The following is a 17,634-nucleotide window of genomic DNA, read 5'->3' as shown; positions in this document are numbered from 1 at the left end:
CTCATTGTTGGAAAACACACGGTAAAGTCATGGAACATGACTCTTTACTGGTTCTCGTTTTTCATCATAATAACAAATGAAATACACCCTCAAGTAACTGTTATAACAGAGGTGCCAAACGTTTTCCTTTAAGTCTGAAGATGTCATTTTGGGCTTAGAGCATTCTCATTTTGTCCTCCTCGTGGTTATGGATGCCTGTGTCTACCTACTCCCTGTCTCCAACCATCCTGTAGTCTCCACTCCCACACTGGCTAGCTTGCAAACAGACCCAGCTGGCCATAATGATGACAAATCAGCCCAAATATTTATGTCCATTGAGTTTCACTTTGGCTCTGCCCACGGCTCGTTTTCTGCTTTCTTTTACGGATCCCTCTGCGGCGGTCACAACACTTGCAGCCAAACCATCATAATCACGCTCCACAAACACACTTTAGCCCCAGTTATGTCACCTAAACACCAGCTGACTGTTAATGTCCACAGAGGACCAAGTTTATGGTTGCCGGAGGAGTGGTATAAACATAGAAGCTTAAGCTGTCCTTGTGTAGATTTTTGTGTGGGCTTTGTGACCAACCTGCTCTCTGAAAGTGATGTGCATTGTATCTTTTATGTGGAAAAGCGTGTTTGCCTCAAACTAAACAACAATCTAAGGTGATGGAGGACCTCACTGAGATGGTTGGAAGCCTTGTGTAACTCGCAGGAAGCGGATATGTAAATAGTTTGAACAGATGAGGCTGTTTTGACTGGGAGGTTGAAATCAGAGCATTAAAAATGTGTTCAATGCATGACACAGCATTAAAATTTCAATCCGAGAGAAAGGGAAAAAGACATTTTTTGTATTTTAAATACATCACCTTGGCTGTTTTATGTATTAAAAATATTTTTGGAAAACTTTTTGAAGTGTCAGAGGTGCAGACATAATGCTGCTTTGTTTTAGGTGTATTTTTCATATTATGTGCGCTGCTGTTGCCATCTTTGCCATGAATATAGTACATGTATTGCAAATTCTGATAAAGCTTAACAGGCAGATTACTTGTGTGATGTTCAACCATCAGCAAGAGTCAAATTTTCTTTCACCTGAATTGCTTCATCTTTCCCATATTTATTTGTAGTCCCCTACTCTCTTAAAAAGTCAGTGAAAATAAATTTCTGGGGGTAATAATAGATGAAAAACTTAACTGGAGAGCTCACGTAAGATATATTCATTCCAAAGTATCACGAAGCATTGCAGTACTAAACAAGGCAAAACAGGTATTCGACAGAACATCACTTCATATTCTCTACTGTTCACTGGTTTCACCATACTTAAGCTATTGTGCAGAGGTCTGGGGCAATAACTATAAAACCACATTACATTCACTTTTTACTCTTCAAAAGAAAGCAATTCGAATCATCCACAATGCAGGTTATAGGGAACATACAAACTCACTATTTTTGCAGTCTGAAATATTGAAAATTGACGATATAGTGAAATTCCAAACAGCACAAATTCTATTCAAAGCAAAAAATAAAGAACTGCCAGGTAATATTCAGAGTATGTTTTTTTTGAAAGAAGGAAGTTATAATTTAAGGGGTTTTTGTAACTTCAAAACAATGAAGGTACGTACTACAAGAAAAGGCTTTTGTGTTTCTGTTCAAGGAGTGAAACTATGGAACAAACTGAATATGGAATTAAAGCAATGTCCAAACATAAAACTGTTCAAAAAGAGTTATAAAAATATGATCTTCTCGATCTATAAAGAAAAGGAAAATATTTAAATTAAGTGAATGTCTCTATTTAAAAACAAACAAACAAAAAATTCATGATGTGATATTATAGTATATAGTATATCAGAAATCTGTTCACTATTTTTATTACAAATTATATCAGTAAGGAAGCTGACTAAATATTCACTGATAATTTATGGGACAGGGGTGGGATTAAATAAGTGTATACTTCTTCCCACTCCCTTTCAACATGTAAATTAATCAGAATGTTTTTTTGTATGTAATTTGTATAGTATATTTTTTTTCTCTCATTTCTTTTCTAAATGTACTTGTATATTGTTCACATGTTGAAATAAATTACCAATCAATCAATCAATCAAAAAAAAAAAGTGTAAACACCTGATTTCGAAGTTATCAGCCCATTGAATGCCCGTTATCTGTCCCGTTATCACTCCCATACATATTGCAATAGGTGCCTTCGTTAGCAAGCTCAGTGGGTCGTTATCATTCTCTTTAATCAGTGATAAACACAGAGCGGCACAGATTAAGCAGACATCTAGTGGAGGTGTTCAAAAAAAAGTAAAATGTTAAACAAGTTTGCAAACATAGCTTATGACGTCTGCTTTATCTGTGGGGAACCCCACAGTGACTGAGCCGATAACGACCTCCTCGTGGGTGGAGGAGGCCACCTTCTGGTGATATGTATTGGACTGATAACACCTGATAATGGCCATTCAATAAGCTAATGACATTCAAGCTTAAAGAAATGTTCTTTTAAGTCTCGCAGCAATTCCAATTCCAGCCGTGATCTATCTCTGAGTGCCGGCTTTACAATCTGTAACGACAGCCGCGGTTTTGTTTACAATCCAGCCTTAATATTAAACACTCTGACTCGCATCTTTTAGTATGTAGTATATATTCCTTTTTGGCCTACAGTATACCTCCCAGTATTTTTCTTTTTATTCCACTTGCAGCTAAACAGATGAGTCAGGGTTTTAAAACAGCGATGCATAAAGCATCCCTTGTTTACCTCTGTCGCTTTTGTCCCCTCTGTCAGATAACATACATGCATCCTATCTCTCACCCTTGTGGAAGATACGGGCCTGTATTTTAACCCCGGGGCTGTGTATCTAGATACATGCTTCCTGACACAACGCAACGCCGCTCGCTTATCTGGCCCAAAGTCAGAGCGAGAAAACAGAGTCAAAGAAACAAAAGGAGAGCAGGGAAGGAAAAAGAAGGTGAGAGAGATAAAAGGATAGAAACGGGAAGAGAGAACAAGGCCCATCTTCTGCTTGAAGGATGCTGTAGATGGGCCTATCAGCATATTTAAAATTAGCCCACTGCATCCTTGTCCACAGCAGTGTCGGCTTACCAGCATCCAAGTCTTTTCTCTCACTCCCTCTTCTTTTTTTTTTCTTCCTGAGAATGAGGCACACAGTTTAGTAGCGCCTAGAGAGAATCAGACATTCAGAATTACCCCTCTACTTTAATCTGTCTTTTTCTAATGTGTTCTTTACATATACTTCCTTCCCCTTTTTCCTTGCCCTCTGGCTTTACACTTCTCTCAGCCTTTGGCTCCAACTCATTTGTACCTGTAACTATATCTCTCCTCCACTCTCATCAGCTCTCTATCCCCACTTGCTCTCTCCATGCCCCTGCATACAGAGCGCTCTCAGTCTTCCCTTATAGGATAGATTTTGCTATAGAATCAGCAGCATTGCATTCCCAGGTGATTCGGGAATGATTTGCTATTCACTCCTCTGGCTATGAGTTTACCTAGACAGGCACAGACAAAGAGAGAGAGCGCGAAGCACAGAAACAAGAGGACAGGCAATAGCTTTTTTCCCGTCAGTCTTACAGTGTGTGTCGTGCGTGCCCCCCAACCCCACCTCCTCTTCTTTCAGCATTGAGATGCAGCTGCAGTTCTCAAAACACATGTTTAAGGGCTAAAGGTTTGGAAGCAGCTATCCAGGATGGATGGGGGATTTGTGTTCCTCCCGTGCTTAGAGGCTGCTGTGAATGCAGCCGACCGCCGAGCTAGCTGTTAGTTCTGGCAGTTTGGAAGGGATGCCTCTGGGACTATGCTTGTCTTTAAGAGTCTTTGCAGAGACTTTGCCAGCATGAATTAATGAAAAATGAGCCGAGAGGCTTTTTTCTTCAATTTAAGGAGACTGCTTGTCATTTTTTGTGGCAGCTTTTTTTCTCTCTCTCTCTTTTCAGTTTCTCTGTGTGTGTGTGTGTGTTACTCGAGTGACTTTTTGAACACAAGCAAATACAGAAACCCAAAGAATATCAAATAGACAATAACACAAGAACATACGCATGTGCGCACCCTTTGGATGGTGATGACTGATTCCCAGTAGTGGTGTCTTGGCCATGGGGGGCTTTGGGCCGGGTTAGGCTGGTTTACTGATTTTGACAGCGTGGCCTTGTCTGGCCTAGTGCCAGTGTTGAGCTAGCTCTCGCTGGCTGCTCTGGCCTCCTATAAATCAAGGCCAATTACCACGCTAGTGTGCAGCCTCCTCTCCTCCAGTCACAGCCCTGCCCTGCGGAGTGCAGGGAGGAAGGGAGAAAGACAGGGATGGCATAAGCCTGCTTTTATTCCAATTACAGCTGTGGCTGCCCTCTGCTCTGTTCTCTATGTGTAGTCACAAAGAAGGTTTTCACACTTTTTTGATAGAAGTAAGAAGCCACTTTATCTGAACACGTAATCACCTCTAAAATCGGGACAGCCAGCAATCCAGGTGCTATCTAAAAAGGTAGCTTGTCATAGACTTTACATCACAATTTAAAAAAAAGTAAATGTTCTGTTTTAATCCTTATTCTTTAAATCTGAAGTGCATGTTTAATTTAACCTTGTACTTTATAAAGTTATTGTCTTAATTCCCTCCACTGAAAACCATTTATCTTCATTTTTTTATTTTAGAAATTAAGTGAAAGATTAAGTGTTCCCTTATGGGTTGGTAAATTCACAAAGTGGTAAAGTTTTATAAAATATTTTAAGAAGTCAGAATTTAAGCATTGTGTAAGCTCACTGGTTTTCACCGTCTCTCACGGTGTTTGTTAAACACTACACAAACATGCATGTGACGCAGTGACCAAAGCAGGTTTAAGCCTTTTATAAGTCTAGCAGTGGTTTTAAAAAAAAGCATATAGCTGTGGTTTAGGGGAAAAAATGCATTGTCCTTGTGTGGGTGTGTAAATATACATCACAACGCCATGCGCCTTCAGCCTATGTAACGTAGGCTAGATTTATCATCCTCACTTAATACACTCATAAACATTCCCTGGCGTGTCACAGAGGCTGTGAGCCCCCCTTCACGACTGGCTCGGTAAATTGGGCCTGTGTAAACCATTTTGCCTGTCTAAAATACAGTGCAGCAAATTGAAATCCCAAGTAAGCCTCTGTAGCGGCATGTCACACCTGGGTAGGGAGGAGGCAGAACGGAGGTTTTTCTCATTTACCACCTGGAGGTTTTTGAAGTGTCATAACCAGCGGTTTTCTCACACCCTTCTATTTCACTCTAATTCTTTCTACCTTGCTTTATTTTTTATTTTTCCCATCCTTTTATTTTTCCCATCCTTTTTTTTATTCCCGTGAGTCTTCTGTTCCCTCCCCTTTTTGGTAAATTACTCTTTGCCAAGTGCTATACTCAGTCCTCATCATTCTGACACATGAGGCTAGTATTTAATATATTTGAGAAGCCTGATCTGGCAGGCTGACAGACCAAGGGTAAACAGGAGTCATGAAACTGTCCGGCAAGAAAAACAAGCCTGGATATTAACCTCTAGTGCAGCGACCAGCAGAAGCAAAGAGGGAAATGGATATAAAACAAAGAGTTTGAAACATTTGGTGCTCTGTGTGTGTGTGGGTGTCTGTGCTGCAGAGAAAACCAGTTGTGTCCAGGATTGTCTTGGATCCATTGCATTTAAAAGTTCACATACTGCCCCAAGATTAAACAGAAATCTTACTTAAATTACATATATGGCTCCTACACAGCACAGCAAGCTGATATTAGGATCGTCTTCATAGAAGAATGATGGAGTTACTTGAGTAATGATTAGATTTGAGGAGCTCTCGCGGAGCTCTTTCCATTTCGTTTTTACCCAAAATATCTAAACTTGTACCACATTCTTCCAGATATAAAATAAAAGTAGTATTTTTAAAAATGTGCCATTAAATTCACCCTGACCCACCCCCAACCGCATAGTCAACCATTCCTTTGAGGCCTTTAGCACAGACTGCGTTCTTCATCCCAGGGGATTCCTAGTGGATACCTTTGCATGCTGCCTTTTAACCCATCCCTGTAAGTATTAGACTGGTTTTGACCCTCCATGCCTCACTGTGTAAGATTTCAGCTTCTGACCTTAAAAAGAAAAATGAAAGCAAATCGATAGGGCGGGACACATGAATTCCAAAGAGTAAGCATGGAAGCCAAGCCTGGAGCCCGAGAAGGACAGTCAGGGCTGTGTGTGTCACCATGGGGGCTAACAAAGAAGTGGGGGGAGAGAAAGCCTGAGAAAGCGAGAGAGGGGCTATTAATTAAAACTGAACGCTGAAAGAGGTTCTGTCTAGTGTCTCTCGTTTGTGCTGCGAATTTGTTGGAGTCACACAGTGTGGTAATTACCATGTGTGTATTTTAAACTGCAGCGGACTAAGAGAAAAATCTAACGAGTGGACGGGGGGGACCTAAGGTGAAAGCCTCAAAGTCAAGGCTTGGACTGCAGCTGTGCATTTGAGTGAGAAAAAACAAGTCCCACAGGGCACTCGAGAGATTAAGATTCTTCTATACTGCCACAGCGTGGAAACTTGAATGACTGGAGACTAGTTTGGCTTTTTTCATTCAAGCCCATGCAACCAAGGCTACCAGATGGGCAAGGTGGGGGGCGGGATGGGGGAAGTTTAGGGAAATTTGTGTCTGTGGTGATCGGACCTGTGTGCTTGAAAGTTGGATTTAAATTTCAAACTTCTTTCAACTTGGACGTCGACTCCCTAAATGTACAAAGTCATTCTGATGGTCATCATTCGTAGACCTAAAACAGTAGTTGTTTTCACTTTAATATTCAAGCTTTAATATTAAAGCTTTAATATTAACGCGCTGTGGATGACTGTTCTGAAAAAGGTTGTTTCTGTGTTATCATGTGGCGCATAGGTGTGTCTGTGAGTGTGAGCGTATGCACAACGGCCGACATGTGTACAGTGTGGGTGAGTCCAGCACAGTGAGTGGCTGCCCATCAGTTCCACTAAGCTCAGCGTGGTAATTGGCCGTCTATTGATGGACGTGGCTCCCTCTTCATGCTCCAGGGACCCCGGCTCTTTGTCTGAGGAGTGGGAGGCGACACGCTGGCATGGCACACACGCTTAAAATAGCACATCAAATCAGCCATGCTCCGCCAGTCGCTGCTAACGTGTGGGGCAGATTGGAGGGCTAATGGCGTGTGTGTGTGTCTGTGTGCGTGTAGGTGTATGTGCATGGATATGTGGGGGGGTTTTACAGCATGGTATGAGGGCTTGAGCTTCTCTCTAGGGAAGATAAGGGTTAACGTGGTTAACTGGAGCTGGTGGTGGTATTTAGTCATGTCCCCCTCTTTCCCTGACCATTTTTCTCTCCTCCCTTTCATTCATCACTCACTCACTTTATTGCAGTGTGGTTTCTTTCGCTCTTCTTCCGTCTCACTTCCTTCCTCGCTCTCTTTTAGTGTTTCTCCCTCGCTTTTTGTCTCTGTGTCTCTGTTCATGCCCGCAGGGCCCCGGCTCTCTCTCTGTCACTATGTGCAGTGTCCCTGCAATAGAGATATAAATGGGCTGTGAGCGGGGGGCCCTGACTCCTATACCATAAATCTATGCTAACAGCACAACAAGCACGTAAGGAAAGCAGGAGATGGGAAAGGCAAGGAGAAAAAAACAAATGGAGGGGTTGGGGCATCATAATTCTAATACATTTTGAATACATTTTGTGAGATGGAGATTAAACTGAAAATTTCATTCATATTGAGATGCTTATAAAATAGGCTGTACTGGATTATTGCATCAGGATCTCACACCCTCTGAGGTGTAAATTGTTTCGCAGTGTAATGAAATTGGTTTTGAGGGTATTAGTAGAAAGCAGGAAGTTGCCATCATTTAAAACTGTTCATAAGCTGCTAGGAGCCTCGTGAACTCTAATATCAGAGAGTCACCTTGGTGAAATGTTTATTTAAGATGCAAAATGAAGAAATGTTTGTCCCCTCGACTCCAGTTGCATATGCGCAAAAAGCCCAGAAAGTTACAAAACCAGATATAATCTATTGCTTTATTAAGCAGGAAGGTGACAAAAGTTTGAAAGAAGCGAAGCACTTTTCCTGTCATTGTGTAGACCTTTTTATTTCTCTACGTGAAGATGTTTTCCTCGCAGTATTATTATTTGAGGCTAAGGTTGCTTTCTTGAAACTTTTACTTGCTGGGTTTTCATCTCGTAGTGACCCTGCTCGCTTCTCCTCGCCGCTTCACAGCTGCCCCAAAATGTCTCGTCTCGCGATTGCGGGGACATTGTGCTGGCAGTGCCTGCTGTTTCTTCAAATGAAACATTTTGAACTCTCTCTCTCACATTTTCTGCTCCTGTCTAAGAAATGTTTTCACACCTCACTTCTCATTGTCTTTTAAAGCTGCTGTAAACATCAGAACAGTAGGATTACGGCTGGATTACTGGCAACAGCTGAACACCTTGAAATGCATTTTGCCATCTCTCTTTAATAATGACATGCAGGAGGTCACTCTCTTAGTTTCTTTATAAATTTTGGGGAGGCCAGAAGTTTCAAAGAGAGGGACTCACACACAGTAACATGAATACGAATCCATACCAGCTGCTAAAATGAGAACCAGAGAAGCTTTGACAGAGACATTCCCCACTAAGGCTGCCATCACTTCCCCATTCCTTTAAGCAAATACGCGTTTGCTGCCATATTCTTGTTCATAATCATGCTCTGAGAATCTTTAAATGCTTTGACTCTGCCTGCTGTCTTAAAATGAAACCTTGTATTGACTTGCTTTCTCTTTACCTTCTCTTTCCAGCAGCCCTATGCTCCACCCCCTCATCCCATGGCTCCTCCCAGCCCCAGCACCAACAGCTGCAGCCAGGGAGGGGCGGAGCAGCTGAGTAAGACCAACCTGTACATTCGAGGCCTGCCACCTGGGACCACCGACCAGGATCTCATCAAACTCTGCCAACCGTGAGTACTGGGAACGATCGTCATTAAATACAATGGTTATACTGTAATTCTTGCCAATAGTATAAATATTTCTTTCATTTACATAATTGTGTGCCGCTCTTGGCCACGCTGTGCTTGTCAAGCATTTATCAGAACAGGTGTACGTTATAGATACACATATGTATCCTTCGATTTTTTACCATATGCGCCATTTATGAAAACAAAACAAAGACAAAACATACCCCAGTACAAACTGGTGATTTTTGTCTTTTTATTTTGTTGGAGTCCTGCAAATAAAACTAAGCACACATTTACTGTGTCCATAGGAATTAAGAGGCTTAGCAGCAGCGGCCACCTCTGTAAGAGCAGTAGTTTTGGCAGTTTGCTGGTCTGGAGCATTTAGGTGCATCAAAACATCACACCAACTGTCAAGAACGGTGATTGAGAAATAATGCTTTGGTGTTGTTCTGTAACTACAGGACCTGGGCACCATGAGTTGACCATGAACTCCTCTGTACACCAAAATATTCTTGATTCAAATACGAGGCCATTTGTCTGGCAGCTAAATCTCGTCCCAAATTTAATCATTCATCAGAACAATGATCCCAAACACTGCAGCAAATCTAAAATAAAATGCTAAAAATGGCTCCGACCTTGAGGTCCAAGTCCAGACCTCAACCTGATTGAAATGCTGTGGTTGGACCTTAAGAGAGCTGTACATGAGCAACCGTGGGAATCTGATGATGTTAAACAGAAAACGATTTCTTCAAGATATTACTGCTAAAGATGATTCTACAAGCTAGTGAATCACAGCGTGCGTTTAGTTTTGTCAATATCCCAGTTGAAACTGTCATCTTTTAAAAAGATATAATACAACATAAACACGTATAGGTATCCTGAAGAGAATTTATACTAGCTGCAAATCCCAGACATACACCATTAGAACATTGTACTAATGGCTAGCTACCAGTTATAGTTAACCCGCCTAGAATACAGGTAATTTTTACTGTGTTTGCTGGATAATCACTCACCTGTTTAACTAGATTAAAAAAATGTCTGTTTCCTCTTTTTAATGAAAAAAATATGCATGGCGTCTGTGCTTTCAAGGACCTAATAAAGATTCCGTATCTATGTTTCTCTGTATTTGAAAAAAATATTGTGAGATATTCAAGGTAGAATGCAGGCCACAACTCGATTATTTGTCATGTAGCAATAAATCCGATCTGTATTCTACATACAGCAAACGGTGTCTTTTTTCACAGGATGACACATGCTTAGACCCAAGCATAGCTGGTTGAGAAGCATAGCTGTGCCTGTGTACACAAATGATGCAATCAAACCAAAAAAAATCACCTCTAAGAAGAAAATTACAGGCTTGAAATCGGGTCCATGCACACCCCATTAAACTGCAACCAACTCGGTGTCTTTTGGTGTCACACACACATACACACACACACGCACGCACGCACGCACACACACAAAGGTACTCATAAAGCTCTGCCAAATGTTCTTGATAGAGGAAACACACAGACACACACACCTGCTTGCACACAGCTCAATAAGGCCTAATAAAGCCTAGATTGGACCACCTCCCCAAGGAATCACAGACCAAGACCTCATCAAGCTGTAACACACAGCCACACAGGCTTTCTTTTTCTCTGTCTCACACAGTCACAGACACACACACACACACACACACACATAGACACACACAAGCAGCTTTGTTCAGCTTCATTAAACCCTTTTCACTTCTGAAATGGTGAAAAGGGGGTCAAGATCATTAATGGAGACAAGGCCGGCAGATTGTGAAATACAGGCCATGAGCGAGTCTGTCTGGTTGCATAACCTTTTCTTGGACATATTTTCAGAAATGTCCTGGTCAAACTTGGCCAATTATTCAATGATCCTTTGGAGAAAGGAACATGCTGTCCAGTGTGTTTGGTAATCTTCCCAGCAGCCATGTCATAAGTCATGCATTTATTCTTGAAACTGACCCATCGAGATTCCATTAGGCTGAGAGGCGGCCCGATAAGATTTGGAAAAGCACTCAGCATTTTGACATTGGATATCTCCTGCTTTAGCTCTTGCATTCACCCAGTTGTACAGAGTTGGACAGTTTCAATTTCATTTCTAATTCCATGTGATCTTGAATATTTTGAGCATAACTGTTTGGAAGGGCAAACCATGTCGGAGCTTATGTAAAATACCCAGGGAGCGTGCATGTTTGTGAATGTAGATTTGCATTCTAATATATAGCTTTTCTCCACTGTGTTATGAAAATCCACTGACTTTTTGTTACAGCTCGGATCTGCCGTGCTGTCCTCTAGTGGCTGTCCTTTCTTTAAATGCATTTACTCTGCTACCTTCTGCCTCTTTTCTTACATCTACCGTCTTTCCCACTTTGTGTATCGCCTGCCTAGAAGCCCCCAAGGTTGCCCGGGGTGTGCTGTGCCAGTGAAAATTCAATGCCACTGAAACTTTAATTAGCCAGACTGTGTTTCAGTGGCAGGCGGGTGGCAGCATTGTAGAAAAGGTCATGCGACTCTTCTGCAGTCTGCGGCACCCTGGGTTCCCCTCAGGTTTTATTCCCCCCCACATGCCCAGTCCCCCTTCAGCACAAAACACCTCCTTTCCTGGCCGTCGGCCCCATCAGCTCTCCCGGGGAGCCTCTGTGTTAAACATAAATGCTCGCTAAATTTGGCACTGTACGTTTAGGAGAGTAAACTGTGGGTGACTTTCAGTAATGTTAGCCGGCCTAACTGTCGTGCTCTTATGTGTGTACACGGCATCCTGTATCGACCCTCGTGAGTGCTGGAAGTGAGACGGGTCAAAGATGATTTTTAGGTCGGCGTTTGTAGCATCGCACACAAAGCAGCTCTTCCCACCCTGGTTCACATCTAGCTCAGAAGCAAACACGCTGCCGCCAAAGTGATGCATTCTTGACACCGAGCCATATCGTAGCTGCTGATTGGAGGCTGCTGAATGCGCCTGAGAGATGCCAGAAAAATAAATGCCTTGTGGTTTTTTACCCCATTCTTGTGAACTCTAATATTTTATTACCAAGATCCTGTCTTTGAGAGCCAGTAACCTTCATCAAGTTCTCTCTCCCAAAATTATGTTCTCATTTAAAATGCAAAACACAGAGGGATTTAATTTTGTGATTTGCACAAATATATAGAGTCATATAATATTCATATTTCCAAAGTGTTTAATTTACTGATTGCTGATTTAAAGACATAACTCTATCTTTGAAGACAACACTGTGAATTACAATATTGCAGAATGACTGTTATCTATGCAGTAAAAACCTATAGTGTGCAAAATGAGGGTTTGTGCATTCAGCAGCAGCGACATGCTTTCTCTATATAGTGACAGCATTGGATCGTTGTTGGTGCCATTTGTAGTTCTGTTTGGTGATACTGGCATTCAAATGGTGACTGTACTCACCAGTGTGTTTATGCAGATGATTAGAGACGGTTACAGATATGATATGATTTCCTTGTTCTTGTGCTCTAAAAACCAAGACTGAAATTGCAGAGACACAAGTATACAGTTAAAAACAACTGAGGATGCAGTTACTGCAGATGCTAAAGCCAACATTTCTTTTCGTTCAGCTACCTCGTTCAACCTTTTTTGTTCCTGGGAGTAAGAATACCAAAGTTCGCACAACGGTTGGAGTTACATGCTGTTAGATTCGGGTGGGTGCCTAATCTGTTTTATTCAGCCGTCAGCCTAATATATGGGTGTAGGGAAGAGGCCAAAGGAGCGGAGTGGGGATTTGTTGGCTGAACACTCTGATAGTGAGAGGCCTTCCTTTTTTTGCCTGGCTAGCAGAGTGGATGGATAGATGGATGACGAAACTCAGAGAAGGAATAGCTGTTATTGTGAGAAAAATTCTTTGGCCTAGCCACCAATGTTGAGGCAGTAGGCCAACCATAAGCCCAATACCAACCAACCCAACCAACAAAGCAAGCGCATACCCCCCCAAATCACTTTGGGGTAAACCCGTTTAACCAGCATCCACATTTTTCTTGTTTGTGCTCTCCACCCCGGGCGATGATTAGAAATAGAGGAAGGAGGTAGCTGAAAGAAAGGAATTTCTTCATGAGGTTCTACACCTGGAATAACAAGTAGAAAACTGGAGGTATTTTACCTGCCAGCCAAACCCTTGAAAACTGTTTTTCCTTGTTTCTTGTCCCCTTTTCTTCCCCTATTTCTCATTTCGGTTCTCCTCACTCAATTTCAGTCCTGGCCGAACAGCTGTGCCCTCAGTTGCAGTGGGTTTCGCATCCGTGGACTGGCCTGATCTCACAAATAGTCAGCCAAATCAAGAGCTAATCACCACCAATTGCTCAAATAACCTTTCTCGTGTGTGCTGAGGGAATGGTGGAGGGAGACCTAGAGAGGGGAAATGGAGGGAGAGAGGCATGAGATATGCTAAGCACAGGAGGTGAGGGGGAGAGAAGGGAGGGGTGACCCTGGGACCACCTGTTTTTTATGGAGCAGAGACTCAGGCACTCAGTGCCACATTATCCAAAATGACTCTCTGAGGTCCAGTGTTGACATTAGCTGCTTAGCCATCAGAGCTTGCCTGTCCCATGGCTCCATTTCAAAAAACTGACAGAGGGGAGAATAAGTGTGACCAAGGGCTCTGCAGTCCAGCTTCAAAGTCTCAAATTTACCATCACGTCACCCACAGCACATCTGCATTTAAGCCAGAGAAAAACACTGGCAGATAATATCTTGTTTTTTTATGTTAGGCCAATGAGTAGCAGGAATTTGCATTACAAAAAGAAACTCAAGCATCAAACAACATGGATAGCATTTCAAGGTATGTTGTCACTAGGTTTTATGGACTCTAAAATGTCTATATTTGTATCTGTCTCCTTAATAGTCTGTCTTCTTAATTCATTTTTCCCCCTTGAATTGTAAGTGTCTCTTTTCACTTTTCCACCTATCCACCTGCCTCAACTCCTGCCCCTCTTCTGCTCTGTCTTTGCCCCCAGCACACCATCCTCTCGTCTTTCTGCAGGGTCAGGGTGTGCGTCACTCAGGGTACAAAGAGATAGTGATGTTTAACCTCTGAAAAGCAGTGACACAACCACAGGAATGCCTAAACTACTCCTACACCTACAGCTTCAAATCGAGTAGAAGCATCTGCTATTCTTGGAACTAGAATCCTTCACACCCACTTTTTCTGTCTCTCTTCCTCTTTCTCTCTGTAACACTCTATTCCGCCTCTCCAACTTCTTTTCCCTTTCATTCTCGTTCGCTTGCTAACATCTCTTTATCATGTTAAACCCTCCACTTCTCTGCTCCGGCACAAGTGACACAATCATTTTACTGGCCAAGCCAAACTGGCTAAAATACTACACCTCCTTCCTTCCTGAACATCAATTTTAGAGCGAGGGCGAGCAGAGAAGTTGATTTGGCCTTAGGCTGTATTTTTGAATTATTTATACTCCCATTACTGTATACATGACACATAGACAGTTTGCCTATTTAGAAGCTGAAAAGATCTCCTCTTCCAGTTTTACACAACAGCTGACACTTTCAGCAGAGTTATTTTCTTAAATAGCGTTTTAGTAAGAGTTTAGATTCAGATGCATTTAGGTTAACAGAAAATGCCTTCTCAAAAAATGTCTGGTTTTCTCTAGCTGCACTTCACTTCAGTTTAAGTATACCAGCAACCACAGCAACAGTGTAGTCATTGCCCGTCTCCACACGCTGCATTGCCTTTTATCTGAATCCAGCTGTACAGGGCGAGAGAGTTTTTAAGCTCCAGCAGAAGCAGCAACAGGGTCAGTTGTACAAAAAGACTGATTGACGTAAGGGACAAAACCTGAGATCTCTGGACTCTGCTTCGTCCTACCTCTTCCTTTTCTCCTTTTCACTCTGCTGACTTTCCTTTTGAAGCAATATCTAGAAAGCAGAAGCCGCACCAGCACAGATGAGATGTGTTCATTTGTGCGTGTCAGACAGCAGTGCACGGCATGTGGGTTTGACAGGTTGGACACTTCCAAACAAACACAGGCAATTCTGCAAGGCTGGCTCTGAAGAAGGCCAGTGTACACGTGTGTGTGTGTGTGTGTGTGTGTGTGTGTGTGTGTGTGTGTGTGTGTGTGTGTGTGTGTGTGTGTGTGTGTGAGAGAGAGAGAGCTGGAGAGAGGCAGAAATGGTAACTAGCAACACTCAGGTTAATGCCTCCTGTTGCTACTTACTGTTGCCCTTGTCTGTTCTTGATGCACACTGTCAGTCAACACAAACTACCTGCTTGTTTTTTGATTTTCCCAGGCTCAGATCTGGATTTATGCATCTGGTTTTTGGTGCACATTCTTTCTGCTCCAGTATTTTCAACTCTCGGGCTTTGAAGAGTGCATTCAACTGAACAGGGCACTTACCAAACAGTTAAATTAGAAGTTTAATATGATACTTAAATGCATATTTTAATTATGGAGGTTAAATTTACTCCTAGTATTTAAAACAGGATAGAAGTGGGGCGGCAAGCACTCGCCAACCATTTGGAGAATACATATTTTTCAATACTTCGGTTACGTTTGCATAAAAGTCATAAACAAGGGTAATCAGTAGAGTAGCTCTGACCACAGCTATCCCCCCCCCCCCCCCCCCCCCCCCAAAAAAAAGTTTGCTAATTGACCTTTTGTTTCTTTAATTTAAACAAAAAAGAGTGTACATGAATAAAATATGAAAAAACATCTTGATAGTCAAATCCCTGCCAAGGCAACTCACTCTCTCAGCCTTTTTTCTTAATTCTAAATAATGTTTTAATTATGTGGCTGTAGTTTAAATGAATTTTAATGGATTGTTAATGTGACCCCATTCAACACCCCTACAAAGTTTCATCAGAATTTATTCAAAACTTCTTTGTATAAGATCTTTGCAGACAGAAAGATGATATGCATGCACACACCCAAACGCTGCCAAAAATATAACCTCCTTGGCAGAAGTAACTTGTCTTAACTAAAGTGTTTGATGTCCAGAGGTGGTTGTCTGCCTTGCCTTTAGCTTAGCCTACATTTGTGAATCCAAGATTACACTATGATGTGCTACCAGTTCATCACAATCAAGTGTTTTATAACCGTGGAACAACCCTTCAGAATACATCAAGTTATTTTTTGTTTGGCACTCTTAACCACTGGCTTTATACCAAAGTTTTGCACTGGCATACTCAACTACAGTCCTAAATATCTTTTTTTCTTCTTTTTACTAAAAGTGTGTCCCCCTGAGCAAAAACTTTCACACTTTACATGCAACTTTAAAATAGCTTATACAATATTTTTTTAAAATTCAAAGAACTTATTCTTTTATTCCTCTTCCTGCCGTTATAAATCAAATCTATGTGAATTACTTTTGCAAAGAACAGCAGGTAGAATTAATAAGTATCAAAGGCTGGTAAATGAATTCCATTTATCCTGAAATATATAATTTTTTGCAAAATTTTGAATTTTATGTCAATTTAATATTAGAAAAAAGGTAGGGGGATGATTATTCATGAGAAAGTTGCACAGCAAGACATAAATGGAATGCTGCTGGATTCAATTCAGCACGCTGATCCAGTCTCATCCAAAATGACACAGAGTAAATTGTGAGAACAATTTTCCCAGTGGAACCTCTACGAGCTGATCTGAATTTTAAAGCATTCCTTTATTGAACATCCCTTAATGTGAAAATGAATTGTTTTAAATTTAACTCTGTAACAATGAATTCTGAACATATGCTAAAACTTTTAAATTACCTCCTTTTCCTTTATAAATTACCTCACTGGCGCCCGGCAGCTTCATTTCTGCTTGCAGCTATAATCCATTCTTATTATTGAGGGAGGTGAGTAAGTTTGAATGTTTCTAATCAACTTGTCATCCATTTTAGACTTGCCAGTTCATTAAAAATAAAATCCCATCAGTAACAGAAATGGGCAAAAAAGTTAAATGACAATGGTTGATGACAGCCAGTGACCACAGCGTGTGTGACCACAGCCAACTTCAGCAGATGGGTATGATGACATACGCTGGCCAAACACTTTAGCTCCGTTCTGTTGAAAATGAATGGACTTTATCATTATGTTGTTTTTCGTCTAACAAATTATGAAGCTCTATTACCTTATGATGCCATGATTGTAAGATGTTGTGTACTACTGCCAGCTTGTTATTGCCCAAAGAATGTGACATTTGTAGAAGCAGGAGAAAAAAAGCAAAGCAAAGAAAAAACACTACAAACAGCCAGACTACCTTCCATTCCAACATCCTTCCTGCATTTAGAGCTGTTAAGGGTTCGGTAGGAAACATTCGCCAGTTTACTGCAAACCCGCCAACAAAACTCTGGGGAATCCTGGCACCTAAAAAAAAAAATACAAAATTAAGTGATTCTGCCAAGAAAAAGATTGACTGCTGAAGCCAGAAGAGGAATTATCCAATTTGTTGAAGCTTTTTTGATTTATCGCTTCTCATCCTTGCCAGCGCACTGTTTCGATGTATAAATTTTGTAGTCTTTGTTTTTCTGAATGATTTTTTTGACATTGTTTTCATTTAATAAGCGTATTGAATCAATGTTATACTGTATAGATGGAGAGGGTAAAATGCACATTGTATCTGCTTAAGGCAAAAAAAAGAAGTGTGTTGAAGCGCAACATTGCACTCACTTTGCATTGGTCACGGTTTTCATGCGTTTCCATTTACTTCAGGGATCATGAGAAGTCACTGATGTCATTTCACTAGTGTTAGG

The 17,634-nt window shown here is 41.5% G+C and overlaps 1 protein-coding gene across 2 annotated transcripts in view; it reads left to right on the top strand.

Moving 5' to 3' along the window:
* Positions 1-17,634, top strand: part of LOC146609535 (RNA-binding motif, single-stranded-interacting protein 3-like) — a 301,239-nt gene that overhangs the window by 126,257 nt on the left and 157,348 nt on the right. For both annotated transcript variants that reach the window (XM_085345750.1, XM_085345749.1), the window contains exon 4: positions 8,759-8,916. In XM_085345750.1, the coding sequence (XP_085201876.1) occupies positions 8,759-8,916 (158 nt within the window). The remainder of the gene's footprint in view (positions 1-8,758; positions 8,917-17,634) is intronic.

Source organism: Diplotaxodon limnothrissa, linkage group LG22 (assembly GCF_057381915.1).
Source record: "Diplotaxodon limnothrissa isolate DT_005_m linkage group LG22, D_limnothrissa_male_GT1.1, whole genome shotgun sequence".
Classification (NCBI taxonomy): Eukaryota; Metazoa; Chordata; class Actinopteri; order Cichliformes; family Cichlidae; genus Diplotaxodon; species Diplotaxodon limnothrissa.
Note: the sequence above shows the minus strand (reverse complement) of the source record. Positions and strands in the feature narration are given on the sequence as shown.